Raw genomic sequence first — 17,756 nt, 5'->3', positions numbered from 1 at the left:
CAACAAATCAGCCGATAAAAAAACTTCCGGTTTCAAAAACAATTTCCGGTTCAGTCAGATTCATACCCAGGACCTTTAACGTCCCAGGCAGATTCGTAACCTCCAGACCATAAGTGCCAGAGGCGCACAATAATTTGAATTTATTATGAACTGAACTAAAATTCACCATTTCTTATTTTGACTATTCTGCAAACAAAGTTATTTACGGGAAAAAAAAGTATGGCACCCGATTTCAAAACCCTTGCTGATCGCAAGGGTAAATATTGCAATCCCCAAACAGACGTTTGAGCATCTATCAATAATTTGCTTTCCAATTATTGAACTAGTAACATGTTGCTGTGCAAGTAGCACAGAACTTTCCGAACACCCTGATTTTAGAAAAAAAACTCCGCAATAAAGAAAAGATTTCAAATCGAAAAAAAAATCTTTAACTATTTTTTTTTATTTCTCTCATAGACTGAAATCATTAATTTAACCAAAAGCAAAAAAGAGGCTTTGAACTCCACTTGACTCAAATTTTGCAGCATTTGTCCCTAAAATAACACACCTCGTATTTAAAACATAACTCCATGGCAAAACTCTTGTTTTGGCATAACCAAAGGCTTCAAAAAGTACATTCTTTAGAAAATAAAGCCAACAGACACTTATTAAAACAGACACAATTATTCGAAGAAAAAAACATATCACGACGAAACTCTGTTTCCGATACAGTTTAAGATTATCACTTTTTTCGTAAAAATGTAAAGAAAACTGAATCAAAATGCAACTTTTTTATTCTGCTGAGAATTCAAAAAATTCAATTAGAGCGTGAACAATATTTAAAAACTTTCTTCTGAAATAAAAAAAACTATCAAAACGTTTATAAAATAAAAACACTTCTTTCTTTTTTACTTAAAAGACACCAACTATTGAGAACATAGCCAAAAGTCAAAGAGATCGCTTTAATGAGCTCAAGAAAACCAGGAAAAAAAGCTGATTGCTTTCTTTGAATCCTGAAGCAATTTCCGAAGCAAAAAAATAACCTCAGGTTGTTTTGAATTTAAAGAATCATTCGACACTTTTTTTAAACTAACTTATTAAAGAACTGGATCAATCAGTTTTTCTTCTTTCCACTGAGAAGCCTAAAAACAACCGCAAACATTTTAGCCTAGTTTTTGATAGAGCAGGTGAGGATCTAGGATTTTCTATCATTTGTCTAAAAATTTTCTCGCCCTTTTCTAATGTGGTCATAATTGACACAAGCAAAATTTGGAGCAATTATGGAGGGTTTTGACGCGATTAAATGTATAAGGGTCGGTCGCGAAAATCAAAATGGCCAACTTTCACTTGAAACAATAAGTATGACGTGAGCGTCCCTCGAAATTTCTTTTGAAAAACTACTTCCCTTCAGAAGAATAACTTCCAGCAAAACATATACCCCGATTCTTTTTATTTTTAGCCAGTAGCAAAACCGATGCGGATTAATATTAAACTTTTAATTCACATGTGGAAACTAGGAAGAAAGAAACAGATGCAAACTTGATTGTTTTTTCTCGTATTTCACCGCAAAAAAAAACAGATTCAGCAGAATTTTAATAGTTCAATAAAATAATCCAAATTCAAAAAGAAGACCAAAATATTCCGATAATTTCATAACTCATTAAATATAACTTATCACCGACAACGCATTGAATAAAATATATAATTATATGGCCAAACAATTGATTGCATTTTTGAGTTTCCAAAATAATGCACTTTGGTTTAGGTAGCAGTATCTTGAGATTTCTCTTTAACTTCAGCTACAAGAGTTCCATTTTTCTCATCTCCTTCTTCTTTCAGCTCAACTTCGGTGTACTTTTTATTAGTTGCCAATATAAGCGACATGAAACACGGTACAAACATAATTTCATGTAAGGGTCCTAGGATCCCAAACACGAAAATACAGTTTCTGACAACAACAGCCAACGTTGTGTAAGTCTTCGCACAAATAATTGCGAAAGCCAGCAAGGATACCAGCATACTAGAGATTCCTTGAATAGGACTCGGAGGCGCTGCTGAGACGTTCCCATCGTCGGCATCTTTTGACATCAGATACTTCAAAGTAGCATGAACCGAATAATAAGAGAAATCAATGGCAAATAGATACATTGCGAAGTAAAAGGCCATTGATATATTGCTTAGTGTTGTCCCCAGTAGCATCTGCAGAGCAAAGAACTCCACAAAAAGCATGATTGAATTAACGTATATTGCCAATATTGCAATTGGATGTGGTATAGCAATACATGAACACAGCGGAAGCAGAACTAAGACTCCAATTACGAGAGGCAGAAAAATAGTTCTGGACATCACATCGCGACTGCTTTCGAAAAGCAAAAACATCGGCGAGTACAGTTCAAACGAGTCTGCCGGGTAGTAATTTTTCAGTTCGAAACTCGGATCCATAGCTAATTGCTTATGAGCCTCCTCAAGTTGTGTCATTACCTCCACTTCATGCGCTGTATGTGTTATTAATTTCATCCCGATGTACATTCTTGTATACGGATCGCCTTCGATTTCTTCCTTGTAAGGTGGCATAGACAAGGCGTCCATATGGTACCTTCCCATATCATTAAACAGGCCTGCGGTCGACGGAGAAGATAAAAACGGCACACTGAAGTAGGTTCTGAAATTTGTCTCGGTCTTCAAGTTCTTTTCACCGTCGGAGAAAAGGAAAGCCATCATTATGTCATAAAAACTGAGTCCGAAACGAGGTCTCATCCAGTCGGAACTAGCCCACAAGGGTGTGAAGATCTCATCTGTGACCAGATTCGAATGGAATCTACAGGCTGAGTCAGACCGTGGACAAGCCTCGAAATTTTCCAGCCCGATCTCATTCCAGTACTTCGCCTTGTTGTTGAAAATAATTTGAACACCTGCACCAACGTCTGGGTAATACTTTTTCAACATTCTTATCGTCTCAGCAACATCGGAATCAGGTAGGAAAGATTGCAATCTGTCGTATCCGTAGTATCTTTCATCGTGGTTTTCAGCCGACATTATGACGCAGCTGTAGACAAAACACAGCAAGAAGAACACAGCAAATAACGTTAGTGTAAGACCACGTACACCAGGTGAACATAAAATGTCCGAATGGTACGCTCGCTTGATTCTAGAGACCAAAGAGTTACGTGCAGGTCCACTAGCTTTTCCCATGCAGCAGGGACTTTTGCCCTCGTTTCCGGCCTTGAGCGTTCGGCCAAGAAGAGGCAAGAAAGCAAATAGGCATGTCAAACAAGACAACAGAAAGAAGATTCCTGAAATAACAGTCAACTGGAATATCGCCAAAAATCTAGGTTTGATTTCATTTTTAAGCCGTACTTCTTATTGCTTCTAATCGAGTTTTATACGTTTTTTTTTCAGTCATAAAATCGAAAATTATATTTATTACACAGAGGCGACGCTTCGCTTCACAAATACTAGTGAGAACACGGCAAAAAAGCAGCTCTATAAAGTGCAATAAGGAAAAATAGAAATAAGCCTGGAATTAGCAAAAATGCGTCTACGTCTGAGATTCGAACCTGCCACCTAGAGATTAAGAGTCTGACACCCTAACCACTCAGGCACGAAAGCTTCATGGATAATAGCCAGCCACTAGTCACAAATAAAGCAGAGAACAGATGCTATGAAATTTCCAAAGCTATATTGAAATTTCCAAATAAGTGGACACTTTAAAAGCAAACTTTTATTTGCGGGTTAGGTTAGAAAAAAAAGAAGGTTCGTAACAATACACTAAGCTGACGCTAGTGTAATTATCCTGTTTTAATGCTAAAAACAAAGACACAGCATTCTTTAACTTTTTATTAACTACTCTGGACCATTTAGACTCGAAAGTAAAAACGAACATACGAGGAGCACAAATCTTTCACGATGAGGCACTGCTGAGAGTCCAATTTAGAACTAACATCCCGCCATAACTCAGATACCACTTTTGGTCATTCGCTGGTGCATAAGGGTTGGAGATAACTAGCATTTAAAAATAATTAGGAGTAATAAACAGAAGAACAACAAACCTGCGAATGCGGCTGGATGCCACACTAGTTTATACATGCAGCCATTGAAGAGAAAAGCGGTGAGACTCAGACTGAGAGACGTGGACACCACAATGGGAGCCCAATGGGCGAACAAGACTGAGAAGTCCTCCTCTTCTCCTGACTTTTCACGACTACACTCCTTGATTGAGTCCGTGATCAGAAGGGCCAATCTCAAATGGAAGACTGAAAAGAAGAAAACTCATCAAAAATCAGGCCTCATAATAAACTTCAAGTGTCTCCCTCCGCAAAAAAAAATCAGAAAACCCGAAATTCCATTAAATGACCCGTTAATAGGTTCTGAACCTACTTTTCATGGCCACTTTTTTCTCAAAATACTTAACGCTTAATAGGTTTTTGAATTAAATTTGCTGAAATGATCTGTTTGCTGAAATGATCTGAAATCTTTTTTGTTTTGTAGTAACTATTAATTTGAATTTAATATTCCCATTCAACTCAATAAAAAACAAACTCTTACATTCTAGAAAGACAACCAGAACTGCAAACGTGTACACAATCTCAAATCCCAGCAGACTTCCGACACCCACAGTTCCTATGAGTGTACACAGGAAAGTTCCTATCGCAAGCAGAAACAAAATGGCAAAGTTATTGTCAGCACAGGGCTTCACAAGCCATACAAAAGGTAAGAATAACGCCAGAATCGCAGAAAAGCCGACAAATCGCATATCATATTGCGTTGCTTCGATTCCACCTTGAATAGGCGCAATGTTACTGAAACACCTAAATTTCCACCCATTATTTCCAGTTGCATTGTTGGCCTGCGCGGCAAAACTTTGACAGTTCTCGTGGATTCCCGACAACCAATTAGAGGCCAAGTCGCGGTCTTGTTGAGTATCGTGTCGGAGAAACCAGGCATACCTCAATGCTTCTACTCTGTTTGCATTCTCCCCGACATACATGCAAGTGGCATTGTATTTCATTCTTGTCTTTCCGATATTCCTTTTGCAAATATGCACATCAAGTCCTTCTTCGCCTCGCTTTGATGAGCCGAAGACGTTTGCGAATGGGATGACAACAAACTCGTCTAATATGAGCTAAGGCATGGAAAGCTATATTTATTAATTAACATTAAACACCTCAAATGACGCAATTTTTGCTAAAAACTATCTTTGCAGCGAAAAAATGGATAGAATATATTGTACAAGGGATAACTAGCCACCTCTTGAACTTCGCTATTTAGGAAAAACCCAATTGTCTATTAACTCACAACTCTCACAAAACTTCATACCATTATAAATTAACTCACTTTTTGAGCAGGAAAATCAATGGTATGGCCGCGCTTCCGTTTGGTTCCATTGTTCATAATCAACTCCATAATTCCAGATGCACTTTCTCTGTACTTCTCTTTGAATGGTTCAGTCGTGTTCATTCTGATACACTTGTCTTTATTCAGCCAAACATGTTTTGCACACAAATCAGAGAACGTTTTCTGGTCAGATGACTCAAAGTCTTCGACAATGTCAAAAAATTGGTTAATAGTATGAACCCCATTCAAGTCTTCTCCATTGATGGGTCTTTGAGAATCGTTTCCTGGATACATGATAACTGCCAGAAAAGTGATCCTGAGATCCATTGTCCATTGCGGTTGATAGAATGACGTACTGTTGTATGCGAACACATCTTTGAATTTCAGGTATCTGAAAATAGGCATTGACGTATTTACAGTTTCTCATAAATTGGAGTAGCGTGTAACGCATCTCCAGTTATTCGAATTTTTGACAATTCATCAAAAACCGCATATATTGAAAAAAAACATCAGCTGCCTTTGAGTGTATTCTGACAGCACCACCCAATTAATGGAAATACATAATAAATTTTGACAAACTAAAAAAATGCCACATCTCGAAAACTTTGAGGGCCTTTGGAGAAACTATGATTGCAACCACTGAAAGTAATCTTAAAGCAACCCACTAAAAAGCTAGGAATTTCAAATTTCGTGAGATTTAAGAAAAAACGTCATATATCCGAAATCAAAAGGGTTTGAGCATTCATTATGAGAAGCGAGATTCGCAGCGCTTGAAAATACCCTGAAAAAAAGGTTGTCTCACTTTAAGCTTGGGGCTTTCAGATTTCAAGTTTTGTGAAATTTTTTGTAGGTAAGTTCTTTGAAAAATTTTGAAAAACGTCATATATCGGAAACTAAAGCCTTTCAACGCGAGCCTTACCAACCCTTACTTTCACAGTACCTAGCTACAGAGTTAAGAATTTCAAATTTTTCAAATCTAAAGTTTTCTGAAAATTGTGAAAAAATGAAAAACGTCATATTTCGAAAACTACAAGGATTTGAGCAGTCAATTTTGGAGACAAGAATTGCAATACCTCGGATTAGCCTGACAGAGCCTCACTGTAGGGATGGGAACTTTAAATTTTTGTTCCGACTTTCGAAGAAAACGCAAATTTTATGCTCGGTGTGGTTTTCTTTTATTCAGTCAATTTTCGCCGATCGAAATAATAGTTTTTAACAAAAATTTTTTATACCATATTGAAGATATCGATTTCCTGAGTTCAAACTTAAAAAAATATTTTGTGTCCAATTAAAATTTGGAAAGTTCTGGCGGTGAAAAAATTGCCCATTTTCTGGACTAAATTATGCGCGCTTGGAAGAGTTTAATCATAATGCTGAGAGCGTAACGTGAATTATCTATGCGTGGCAAATTCACAAATTGACTTGAGGCTAGCTAATCGGTCGCATTAATTTTGTACGACTCAAAATTTCACACTTTGATATTAACCAAAATTTGTAGATTTTCATATTTTCTTTTCTCAAAAACTATTCGATATAAATTAAAGGGACAGTGGGAACATTCAGGGCTTTGCTCTGATATACGAACAGTCTTGTTTATATCTCAAATTTTTGACCGATTTTCAAAGAATAAAACGCCACATCTTGAGAACTGAAAGCACTCGAGCAATCACATTTAAACGCAACCTTTAGAACTCCGTAAATTACCCTTACAGTAACCAACTACAAAGTTTTCTGAAATATGAAAAAAAAATCATTAAAAATGTCATATCTTGATAACTACAAGGATTTGAGCAGCTATATTTCAGGATTTGAGGAGCCGCTGAGAATACCCTGACAGCACCCATTTATAAGCTTGGGAATATCAATTTTTGTGCACTAATTTTTGATTTGGTTTTTCTGAAAATTTGAAATCACAAAAATCGTCGTATCTAGTAAGCTAAAAGGAATTGAAAATACATAATCGGAGGCCGAATTCGCAAATCCGGGCGAAACCCTGAAAGCATCCCATTATTTCGTTGCTGATTCTAAACTCGGTGCAAGAAACACTGACTGAATTCAAACTGCAAAATAAAAAAAATCTTTGCATTGCACTAGCTTAGAGTGAAACATTTTTTTCGCTAAACATGCAAAAACAATACGTTGAAAAAACTTAAGCTTGTCGAGATATTGAAACCCGCATTTGAATATATAATAGAGTAGGTAGATAATAGTTAAATTTAGAGATTATAAGCCGGTGGACAAACTTTTACTCAATTACCACGCAAATTCAGGTTTTCTCTCTAAATTACCTAATTTCAAAACGCAAATCCAGGTGTTCTCTAAATTTCCTAATTATATTTTAGAGGAACGAGAGCAATCAAATTACACTCGAAGACAAAGTTAATTGCAAGCGAACGGAACGTTTTTTGATCACTTGAAAAACAACTAAAATATATAAGGTATTTGATTACTAGCAGCAGGTCCGATTGAACGCCTGCAAGCATACATTCGCCTTGGCACTGAGTTATATGACTAGAATTTTAAACTGTCAATTCACATGCTTTTGCACATTTTGTGCGTCACGAATTACAAACTTTTCGAAAATGATTAGCGATCATGAACAATTGTCAATGGATAAAATGTCACATTTACAAAACACAAATCAAAATCAAACAACTTATTCTTTTCAAAGCTTTTAAAACTAGAATGACGAATCTTCTACAACTAATGGGTTTCAGATTTTCATGTTTTGAAGAAATTTTTGCTAAAAAGTAAATTTCAAACGTTTTCGCAACTATGTGCATCGTCAGGATTTTTACAATAAACAACTCTAAATGACGATAAAACATCAATTTACAAATGTTATTTACAATAAATCACATACAATTTGGTTCTAAACCATCGTGATAAAAAATTAGCCAATCACAGTTGACCTCTAAATTACTATTAAGATTAAAATACTTTTAACCTCTAAAAATAATTAAACATTTTTAAATTAATTTGTCTGGAAGTTTCTGAGTCACAATTTCGATTTAGACATGTACGTTTTGAATAAAAAACCAAAAATATTTTGGGACTAAATTTTCAGTGTTAACTCCCTGCTCCTAAACTCATCGCGCGTGTTCAAGCCCGGTTTCTCTTTCCTGATATGTATTGCCTCTAGTGTTAGCAATTTTGTTTGGTTGTTTGACCTATCTATAATTTCCCACCTAAGATCTGCGCTATTTCTCTCAAGTTGGCATTGCTGAAGGTGGATGCCTACCGGTGAGTCTGCTTTCTTATGTTCCTCAATTCTAGTGGTCAAATGTCGAACAGTTTGTCCGACATAGGTGGAAGTGCATCCACTACAAGACAGTTTATAAACCACTCTTGACTTGAGGTCATTAGAAAATGCTGACTTCAGTGATGGTAAACATGATTGCAGTTTTCTTGTGGTGAAAATCACTTGAACGTTAGTTAATTTTCGTAACCTGTTAGCAAAATATTGGCTCTGGTTACCTCTATATTGCACCATCAGCATTGGGGGCTTCACATCCTTTGGTGATTGAACTGACAAACCCCTGTCACTATCCAGGGGCTTGCCCTTACCCTCGATGATCTTGCACAAGGCGTCTGAAGCCACCTTTGCGGACCAATTTTCAGGGTACTGATTTGTCAGCCATTGCGCCCTATTAGTTTCCATAGCCTTATCAAATTGCTCCCAGCTAGATGTACTCCTAAAAACCCTGTGTACAGTGCCTTGGATAACACTACGCTTATACTGAGTTGGGGCGCAGCTTCTATAGTTCAGTATAGTCCCTGTATCTGTTGGTTTTTGATACCAACTGCAAGTTACACGCCTACCCTGCGATACATTTATGTTCAAATCCAGGAACGGCAAATTTTCCTCCGAATTAGTTTTCTCTAGAGTGAACTGCAAATTTGGATGAAGAGAATTGGCGGCATCGAGAAGACAACTCGGCTCCCCTCTGACTGTTCTAACAATGTCATCCACATACCTGAGGAACAATTTCACCTGGGGAGTATCCTTCTCCTTGTTCTTAGCTTGGCAGCAGCTTTCACAGTACCAGACTATCTCGGTTATTGATGCGTATACGTCATCGGATATTTTTCCGCATTTTAGATGGTACCAGTTTCGGCAACTCTCGCATTCAACCCCCTTTGATCTATATGTGACTTTCCTGCTGCAACATGGGCACAAGCCGTTTCTGTCATTAATTTGCGGTACCCCCGTTCCCACCGGTATTTGTTGTCGTAGAGCAAATTCGTATTCTTTCAGCCATAAGTTTGCCAGAATTACAGCGAGGGACGCGCCCATTGCTAAACCATCAACTTGTACATACCATGAATCATTACACTTGAAATATACTTTGCTGGCCGCCATATTCAAAAGCCTTTTCATTGTTGCTCTTTGAATTTCAGGAGGAGACTCCTGGCTGTACAGCTTCTGTAAAGCAATTTCAATTGCCTCCTTCAGGGGAACGTTGGTGTACAAACTTTTCACATCAAGAGATATTATGGTTTCATCCGGATCTAGAGCAATGTTTTCTATTTTTTCTCTAGCCTCTTTAGTATTGGTTTCTATATTTGCTCCATCGATGTTGTCAAAAAACTTTACAAGGATTTTGTTAAGATTCTCATACGAGCTGCCGGGAAGTGATAGTACAGGTCGTAGGGGTGTCTCATCCTTGTGTACCTTAGCTAAACCGTACAAACGGGCGGGTTGCCCCCCTGTTGATCTCATCTTAGAATATAAATGATCACTTATCTCGTCTCTTTTGTTCATGGCTAGTAATTCTTTGTTAAGTTCCTTCTCATTTTTCAGTATCACCTCATCAGTGGTTGCATCTTTTTTCACAAACTGAGCAGATTGCAACAAGGATTCCAGCTTTGATTCATTTGTTTGTGTCCTCATTATGCAAAAACCAACCCCCTTATCAAAAGGCACAGCCAGCAACCCATTATCTTTGAGATATTTCCTCGTTTTTTCAACGGCTTTGTCTCTTGGGGTTTGCCGTACGTTTTTTGCATATGCCTTTGCCGCGGCTTCTATTTCACATAACGTTTCACCAGATGTTTTTTGATTTTTCAATTGTGAGAAGAAAATGTTTATATCCGCCAAAAAATGTGTTTCGTTAAATTTGTCTCTAATTGGATGCTTGGGGCCCATTGATAGCGCTTCATATACCCATTCAGGCAGTTCAATAATATCAAGTACCTTAACTGATCGCTCATTTCTCCCCCCAAGAGGTTTATCTTGTCTCTCGGACAGTTTTTCTAACTTTTTTCTATGGTTTTCTGATGTTGTCTTTAAGCTTGCCTAAACTTGACGCCTCACGAATCGGAAAATGGATGCCCACCACTGTTTGTCAATATCTTTTTGCACCAGTGATCTTGCTTTCCTTAGCATCTCCTCGTACCTTTTCCTATCCTCATTTGCTCTAGAAGTTTCAGTCCTTAGTAGTTTCAATTGAAAATTATGCACAGCTTGGTCCGAAAAAACCCCGTTCTCGGGGACCCTAAACTTCAAAAAGTCCGGTATTAGATCGTTTTTCAGACATTTTCTCAGAAACTTCAGTCTATGTACAGATACTTGAACTTTTTTAAAGAATTTTAAATAGTCTAACACAATTTTCCAAGTTAGTTTTCTTTTTAAAATTTTTCTGAGCCAAACAGCAGGCAAAAGTACTGTGGTCATTGTTTTGCAGGCCACGAGTAATGAAACTCACAAGGCACAAAGCAAAACAAATCACACTCTTCTCACCCCTGTCTTTGAAGCGCAGACACTTCCTCTGCCTTCAGCTTCTGCTCATGTCTTGCTTTCGCCTTCCTCCTTGTCTGTGATGGTCTCTGTTGTTTGCCCCTGATATTGCCAATCAGCTCTGACAGCCTTTTTTTGTGTGCCACTACCAATCGCAGAGATTTCAGCTCCAAATCAGCACTCGGGTGCAGCTTCAAATATTCCTTGAGCTTCTCCGGGTCGTTTTGCTTGCTCTTGGAGAGTAGCCGCTTTGTAGCTGGAATAATGAGCACCCCTGTGCCGAGAAGTTGACTAAACAAGTCGGGCGTTCCTTCCCTTCTGTAAAAAACGATCGCCAATATCAGCTGCTTCTTCGACTTCAAATAGTTTGTCAGCTCCTCGACACCGGCTGGGCGATAGTTGTTTGTTCTGTGGCTGCTAATGGTTTTGTTCACCACGTCGTGCCACACAACCACTTTTTTCTACTTCAGTGGACTGTCTTCCAGTAGTCGTCGTAGGTTCTTTCCTTGTTTCAGCAAGTTGTTATTAAGGGATAGGCCAGGAATTGCTGTAACAAGGCCCTCGTATTGCTTTTTCTCACCTGTGTTAAGGGTGTTGATGCTGTGGAACAGGGAGCTAGCTGCTACAATATGAAACATTTCGGTAACACAAATAAAAATTGGCCATATTTTACGTATCGATAAAAAAAAACACGTTTCGTGTTTTGATCTCTGAAACAAAACACTAAATTACTAAATTGGCCGACAGCATAGAACTACACTTTGCATTTTTAACCATTTTATTCGAAAAATTATTCAATTTATTGAGACTCGTTAAACCGATTTCTTTTTTTCATTTAAAAATATGATTTTTTCACATTGCTTGATTAATATGAAATTTTTGAAATACCCTTAAAAACGTCATTTTCGAAATCTTCAACAGTTTGAGCAATGAAATTGGGATGAAGGCTACACCTGCAACGTTTGGTTATAACCTGATTTCACCCCACAATGCATCGACAGTTTTAAATTTTACAAAAAAAAAGAAAGTCGAAACTTTACAAAAATTTACAAAAAATGAACTATTAGTCAGATGTACGAAAGTGAAATGCTACGAGCAGTCACGTTCAGAATCCAGATTTATCCATGTAATAACATAGGCTATAGAGTATCCGGTCTTCACCCTATGTATTAACATAGTCTATAGATTTCCCAAGGTATTAAGATAGGGAATAGGTTTGCCAATGTATTAAGATACGAAGTTTCAGATGGTAAGTTTCAGAAAAATTTTTGGCGCCCGATCCTACCATGTTTTAAGATAGTGTTTAGATTTCCCATGTATTAAGATAGTGTATAGATATCCCTATGTATAAGGATTAGAAATTCCTTGTATTAACATAGGGAATAGATTTCCCAATGTATTAAGATAGGGAATGGTAAGGTTTCAGAGTGATGGTAAGAAAATAGTAAGAAAAACGGTATTTTTTGGATTTTGTGTGGAAATGTCTAGTTTTTTCGCAAAAATCTCGGCATGCGTTATTTAATTCTTGAGTGTTACATGTAGAATGTGCAATGAAGAGAATATGTTTATTGGTTCATGGTAAATCCATGGTAAGATGTGCAAAAATTTGGAAATGCTTATAAAAAAAATTCATATTTTTTCAAAAAACTTCAAAACACGATATGATTTGATATAATTTGACTTAATAACTATTTTATTAGATGATCCTTTTTTTGAAACTGTACTCAATCTAGCTTAAACTATGCTGAAACCTACTGAAACCTTAAAAAATTTTCAAGTTTTTGCAAAAAATTGCAAAAATTTCAAGTTTTTGGAGAAAACTGCCAAAATTTCAAAGTTTTTGGAAAAATTTCAAGCTCTGAAAAAATTGCAAAAATTTCAAATTTTTGGAACAAACTGCAAATTTTTGGAAAGAACTGCAAAAATATTAAGATTTTGGCTAGTTTTTTGTTGCTTCTTTGTTGCTTCTGATCTAATGCTCTCAACATTAACATAGGCTATAGAGTATCCGGTCCTCACCCTATTTATTAACATAGGCTATAGATTTCCCAAGGTATTAAGATAGGGAATAGGTTTGCCAATGTATTAAGATACGAAGTTTCAGATGGTAAGTTTCAGAAAAATTTTTGGCGCCCGATCCTACCATGTTTTAAGATAGTGTTTAGATTTCCCATGTATTAAGATAGTGTATAGATATCCCTATGTATAAGGATTAGAAATTCCTTGTATTAACATAGGGAATAGATTTCCCAATGTATTAAGATAGGGAATGGTAAGGTTTCAGAGTGATGGTAAGAAAATAGTAAGAAAAACGGTGTTTTTTGGATTTTGTGTGGAAATGTCTAGTTTTTTCGCAAAAATCTCGGCATGCGTTTTGTAATTCTTGAGTGTTACATGTAGAATGTGCAATGAAGAGAATATGTTTATTGGTTCATTGTAAGTCCATGGTAAGATGTGCAAAAATTTGGAAATGCTTATAAAAAAATTGATATTTTTTCAAAAAACTTCAAAACACGATATGATTTGATATAATTTGACTTAATAACTATTTTAGTGGATGATCCTTTTTTTGAAACTGTACTCAATCTAGCTTAAACTATGCTGAAACCTACTGAAACCTTAAAAACTTTTCAAGTTTTTGGAGAAAACTGCCAAAATTTCAAAGTTTTTGGAAAAACTTCAAGTTCTGAAAAAATTGCAAAAATTTCAAAGTTTTTGGAACAAACTGCAAATTTTTGGAAAGAACTGCAAAAATATCAATATTTTGGCTAGTTTTTTGTTGCTTCTGATCTAATTGAATAAAAAGTAAATACGTTTAGAGATTAAAATTAAGCTCAAATTGTATTTCAATTGGCATCATGTTGAGACACAGATACAAAACTTTGAATAGACATATGGAATTTTCCAAATTTTTCTCACAAAAAATTGAAATACGATAAATTTAAGCATTATTTGAGTAACAAAGCGGGTTATATAATGCTCTCAACATTAACAAGAAAGCTCATAAAAGCTGAATCGAAACTGAAACTTGTGGAAGATAGTGAAAATAACCGTAATTTTTAAGAAAGTAAAATAAAAAATTATTCAAATTTATCAAAAATTTTCCATTTACAACCTTTTAATTGGATTTTTAACTAATTTTTTGTCCAATTCAGGGAGAATTGAAATAGGACTCTCAAATCAAATGAACATTAGGAGCAATATTCCATAAAATTTCTAGATTTTTGCTCAATGATTAACCCAAATTTGTACAAAAATTACAAAGTTAGAGAAATTATTCACCTTTATAGTACAGAATTTCAGATCAATGATGAAAAATGAACAGTTAATAGCTAAAATTGACTAAAAACGAGATAAATTTTTCTTAAAAATTTATTCGATATTCGCTCAAATTCAACAAAATCTTCTTCATAACTGATGATTATCTCTCTGTTGCTTCTGCAACATAATTTCACAATTTTCCGTAGAAATGGTCTATTCTTAAAGGTTATTTTCTTACTTTCTGCTTAATACATGATTCCGCTATTTAACACACTTCGCAAGAAAATTTAGTCAGAACTGGAGAATTTAGGGAGAAAATAGTATCAATCGAACGAACAGTTTGCTAGCAGAGATGAAATTCGAACTGATACCGTCTAATTATTATGATAAAAATTGTAAATGTCCGCCTCAAGTTTCCCTTGTTAGGTGCTACAGTAAACTATTTAAGCAAAAATACAACTTTTGGGATAAATTTCTATCACTTTTTTGGAAAAATAGTCATTTTTTCATGATTTTCTGTAGAAATGCTCTTTGTTTTAAGGTTATTCCTGCTTTCTGCTTATTGCAGGTTTTCGCTATTGAACACACTTTGCAAGAAAATTTAGTCAGAACTGTAGAGATTAGGAGGAAAAAAGTATCAATTGAACGAACAATTTGCTGGCAAAGATGAAGTTTGAACTGATACCGTCTGATTATTACGATAAAAATTGTAAATGTCTTCCTCAAGTTTCCCTTGTTAGGTGCTATAAACTATTTAAGCAAAAATACAAATTATGAGATCAATACCTATCTTTTTTCTGGAAAAAAGTTTTTTTTTTTAATGTTTTTCTCTAGAAATGCTCTATGTTTTAAGGTTATTCCTGCTGTCTGCTTATTGCATGTTTTCGCTATTGATTACACTTTGCAAGAAAATTTAGTCAGAACTGGAGAATTTAGGAGAAAAATAGTATCAATTGAATAAACAATTTGCTGGTAAAGATGAAATTGGAACTGAAACCGTCTGATTATTACGATAAAAATTGTAAATGTCTTCCTCAAGGTTCCCTTGATAGGCGGTACAGTAAATTATTTCAGCAAAATTACAATTTTTTGGTCAATAACTATCAATTTTCTTGCAAAATAAATATTAAACAGCTTCTTTTCTTATTTAAAAGGGAAGTCTCCTCAGAAATATCGAAGTGAGAAAAAATCGGTGCTGGTTAAAACATTTTAAAAAAAAACATGTAAAAAGGGAGAATATAAATGTATTTTTACAATTTAAGAACAAATTAGGAGCAGCTCTATTAGTTATATTCTGAAAACCTCCGGAAATACGCAAGAGAACCTAGTTCCTAACATCTACATTATCTAAAAACTTCTAAAAGAGCGCGTCTCAAAAAATTGATTCAGCAAAGGAAATCAAGGTGCAAACTGGAACAATTGTGTAATTTTCGGATTTTTATTAAGCAAAAGAAAACTCTTTATAAGATAAAAAAAATAATGAAATGTAGATCTTGAAAGCTGTTTTTGCTTTATGCTTCAAGTATCTGCTTCCAAAAGACGTCGGATTGAGTTTACTTTACAAAAACTATCCTCAAAACATCTGATTTTTCATAAAAAGTTACCTTATATATATCAAAGGATAACAAACTTTTCTAACGAATTACACATAAATACCAACCTTTGACACTTTTTATGTTGGAGTTTTTCTCAAAATATGGTTTATAATCTAAATTTTAGTAAAGTTATTTCAAAACTCCTAATAAATTAAATTAAGTTTCTATCTCATTTTCTCAGTTTCTGCTTCATCTTCTATCTATCAAACTAATCCAATTTGAACAAAAAATTTTATTTGAAAATTGAAATTTGATTGAAAAATGTATCTTTCCAACGAACGTTCAACAATCCGAAGCTGAATGAATACCATGAATCCTTTGCTAAACGTCTTTGAATGATTTTCTCTACTTGATAATTTTATATTGCTGTTTCAACTCTGAATTTCTGTTTTGAAGAAAATTTTTGGTTGAGAATGATGTATATTATTATCTTGAAATTTTCAAATGTTAGCAGAAGATACATTTTCCAGGACAACTATCAATTTTTTTTCTGAATCGTAGACAAAAAAGCGAAAGAAAACCATAATTCTTAGTAAATCAATCCCCAATATCTGCTACGCACTATTCTATGATTACTCTTACAATCACTAAGCAAGGAAAATTTTAAAATGGTTACTAGGTAAAACCTTTCAATAAATCAATGTTTTTATAAATATCCAGCTTTTTATAGTTTTTCAACAAATACTTAAGCACTCCTTAGCGTATGTGATTCACTTTTACTACAAATTTATCGCAACAAAATCTCCGCAAGCTTGCAACCAATGGAGTTCTTTTTGTAGGTTAAAGATTTTCGGATTGATTTCCGTCGAAAGTTTCACGACAATTTGAACTCGATTGTTGCTGGTTTTACCATCAATCAGAACTTTTGAATATGACAGAACAAGAATAAGGACAAAAAACTGTAAATTTTTTAGTAAAAATATTTCAAATATAGTGTATAGACTTTTCAGACAAGGTAAAAAATTTTTATTCAATGTATTTACTACTATGTTTTTCGTAAAAATATATCAATTTTACCTTCTCTTGGAGTGTTTTTTGAGACTGCCGAGCACATATTTTAACATTATATTGACACTGCTTCTTCTTGATATGATTAGTAAGTTCCTCGCTGCTAAATGTATAAAAGTTACAATTGGAACACTTTAAAACGTCACAGTGCTTTCGATGTCTTGACGCATCTTTACGTGTGTATTCTCTTCCACATTCAAGACATGCAATTCTTTTGTTTCTATTAGGTAACGGCATCTCAATAGGAAGAAAAAGAAGAAAAAAATGGGAGATTTAGATGTCCCAAATTTTCAGAAAAGAAAAGTTGAATAGGCTCAAAAAATGAGTAAAAGTGAATAAAAAGAGCAAATTTTTTGAACAATTGTTTTTGACGTGAAAGAAAGTCAGAATAGATACGCTATTTAGCCTAGCTGAAATGGAAATCATCCAATCTAACCATGGATTTTTCAAAAATTTTTTCTGATACCAACCAATCATAATCGAGCTTCATTGGTCATGGAATTTTTAATAGAGTTTATGTCAACCAATCGAAACTGATTTCTACTTCTCATGGGTTTTTCAACAGTTTTGATATCGTTTGTAGATATCAAGGATTTCTTCACAGGTAGTATTTGTGATAATAACCAATCAGAATGAAGTATTCACAGATTTTAAAATACTTTGTAGATCGAAACCAACTTAGGTTTATGAAACTTCCCAATCAATCAATTTAATTGAATTTTTCTAACATAACTAATGTATAAAATTTGATACCTTAGAGAGATAAATGAGATTTCTGGTCTGGTTTATACTGCTTTTTCGATGCTGAATTCAAATTTTGAAATTTCAATCAAAATTTT

At 35.0% G+C, this 17,756-nt stretch overlaps 1 protein-coding gene across 1 annotated transcript in view; it reads right to left on the bottom strand.

Annotated features, from left to right (window-relative positions):
• Positions 1–1,559: 1,559 nt before the first annotated feature.
• The window catches only part of LOC134856103 (uncharacterized), a 74,853-nt gene continuing 58,656 nt past the window's right edge, over positions 1,560–17,756 (bottom strand). Inside the window, exons 3-6 of the mRNA XM_063872467.1 lie at positions 5,314–5,704; positions 4,525–5,101; positions 4,029–4,232; positions 1,560–3,272 (exon numbers count right to left, since the gene is read on the bottom strand). Of these exons, the coding sequence (XP_063728537.1) occupies positions 1,741–3,272; positions 4,029–4,232; positions 4,525–5,101; positions 5,314–5,704 (2,704 nt within the window). The 3' untranslated portion in view covers positions 1,560–1,740. The remainder of the gene's footprint in view (positions 3,273–4,028; positions 4,233–4,524; positions 5,102–5,313; positions 5,705–17,756) is intronic.

The sequence above is a fragment of the Symsagittifera roscoffensis genome, unplaced genomic scaffold, assembly GCF_963678635.1.
Source record: "Symsagittifera roscoffensis unplaced genomic scaffold, txSymRosc1.1 SCAFFOLD_117, whole genome shotgun sequence".
Classification (NCBI taxonomy): Eukaryota; Metazoa; Xenacoelomorpha; order Acoela; family Convolutidae; genus Symsagittifera; species Symsagittifera roscoffensis.
The sequence above is the reverse complement of the archived record's forward strand: the minus strand, read 5'-3'. Positions and strand labels throughout refer to the sequence as shown.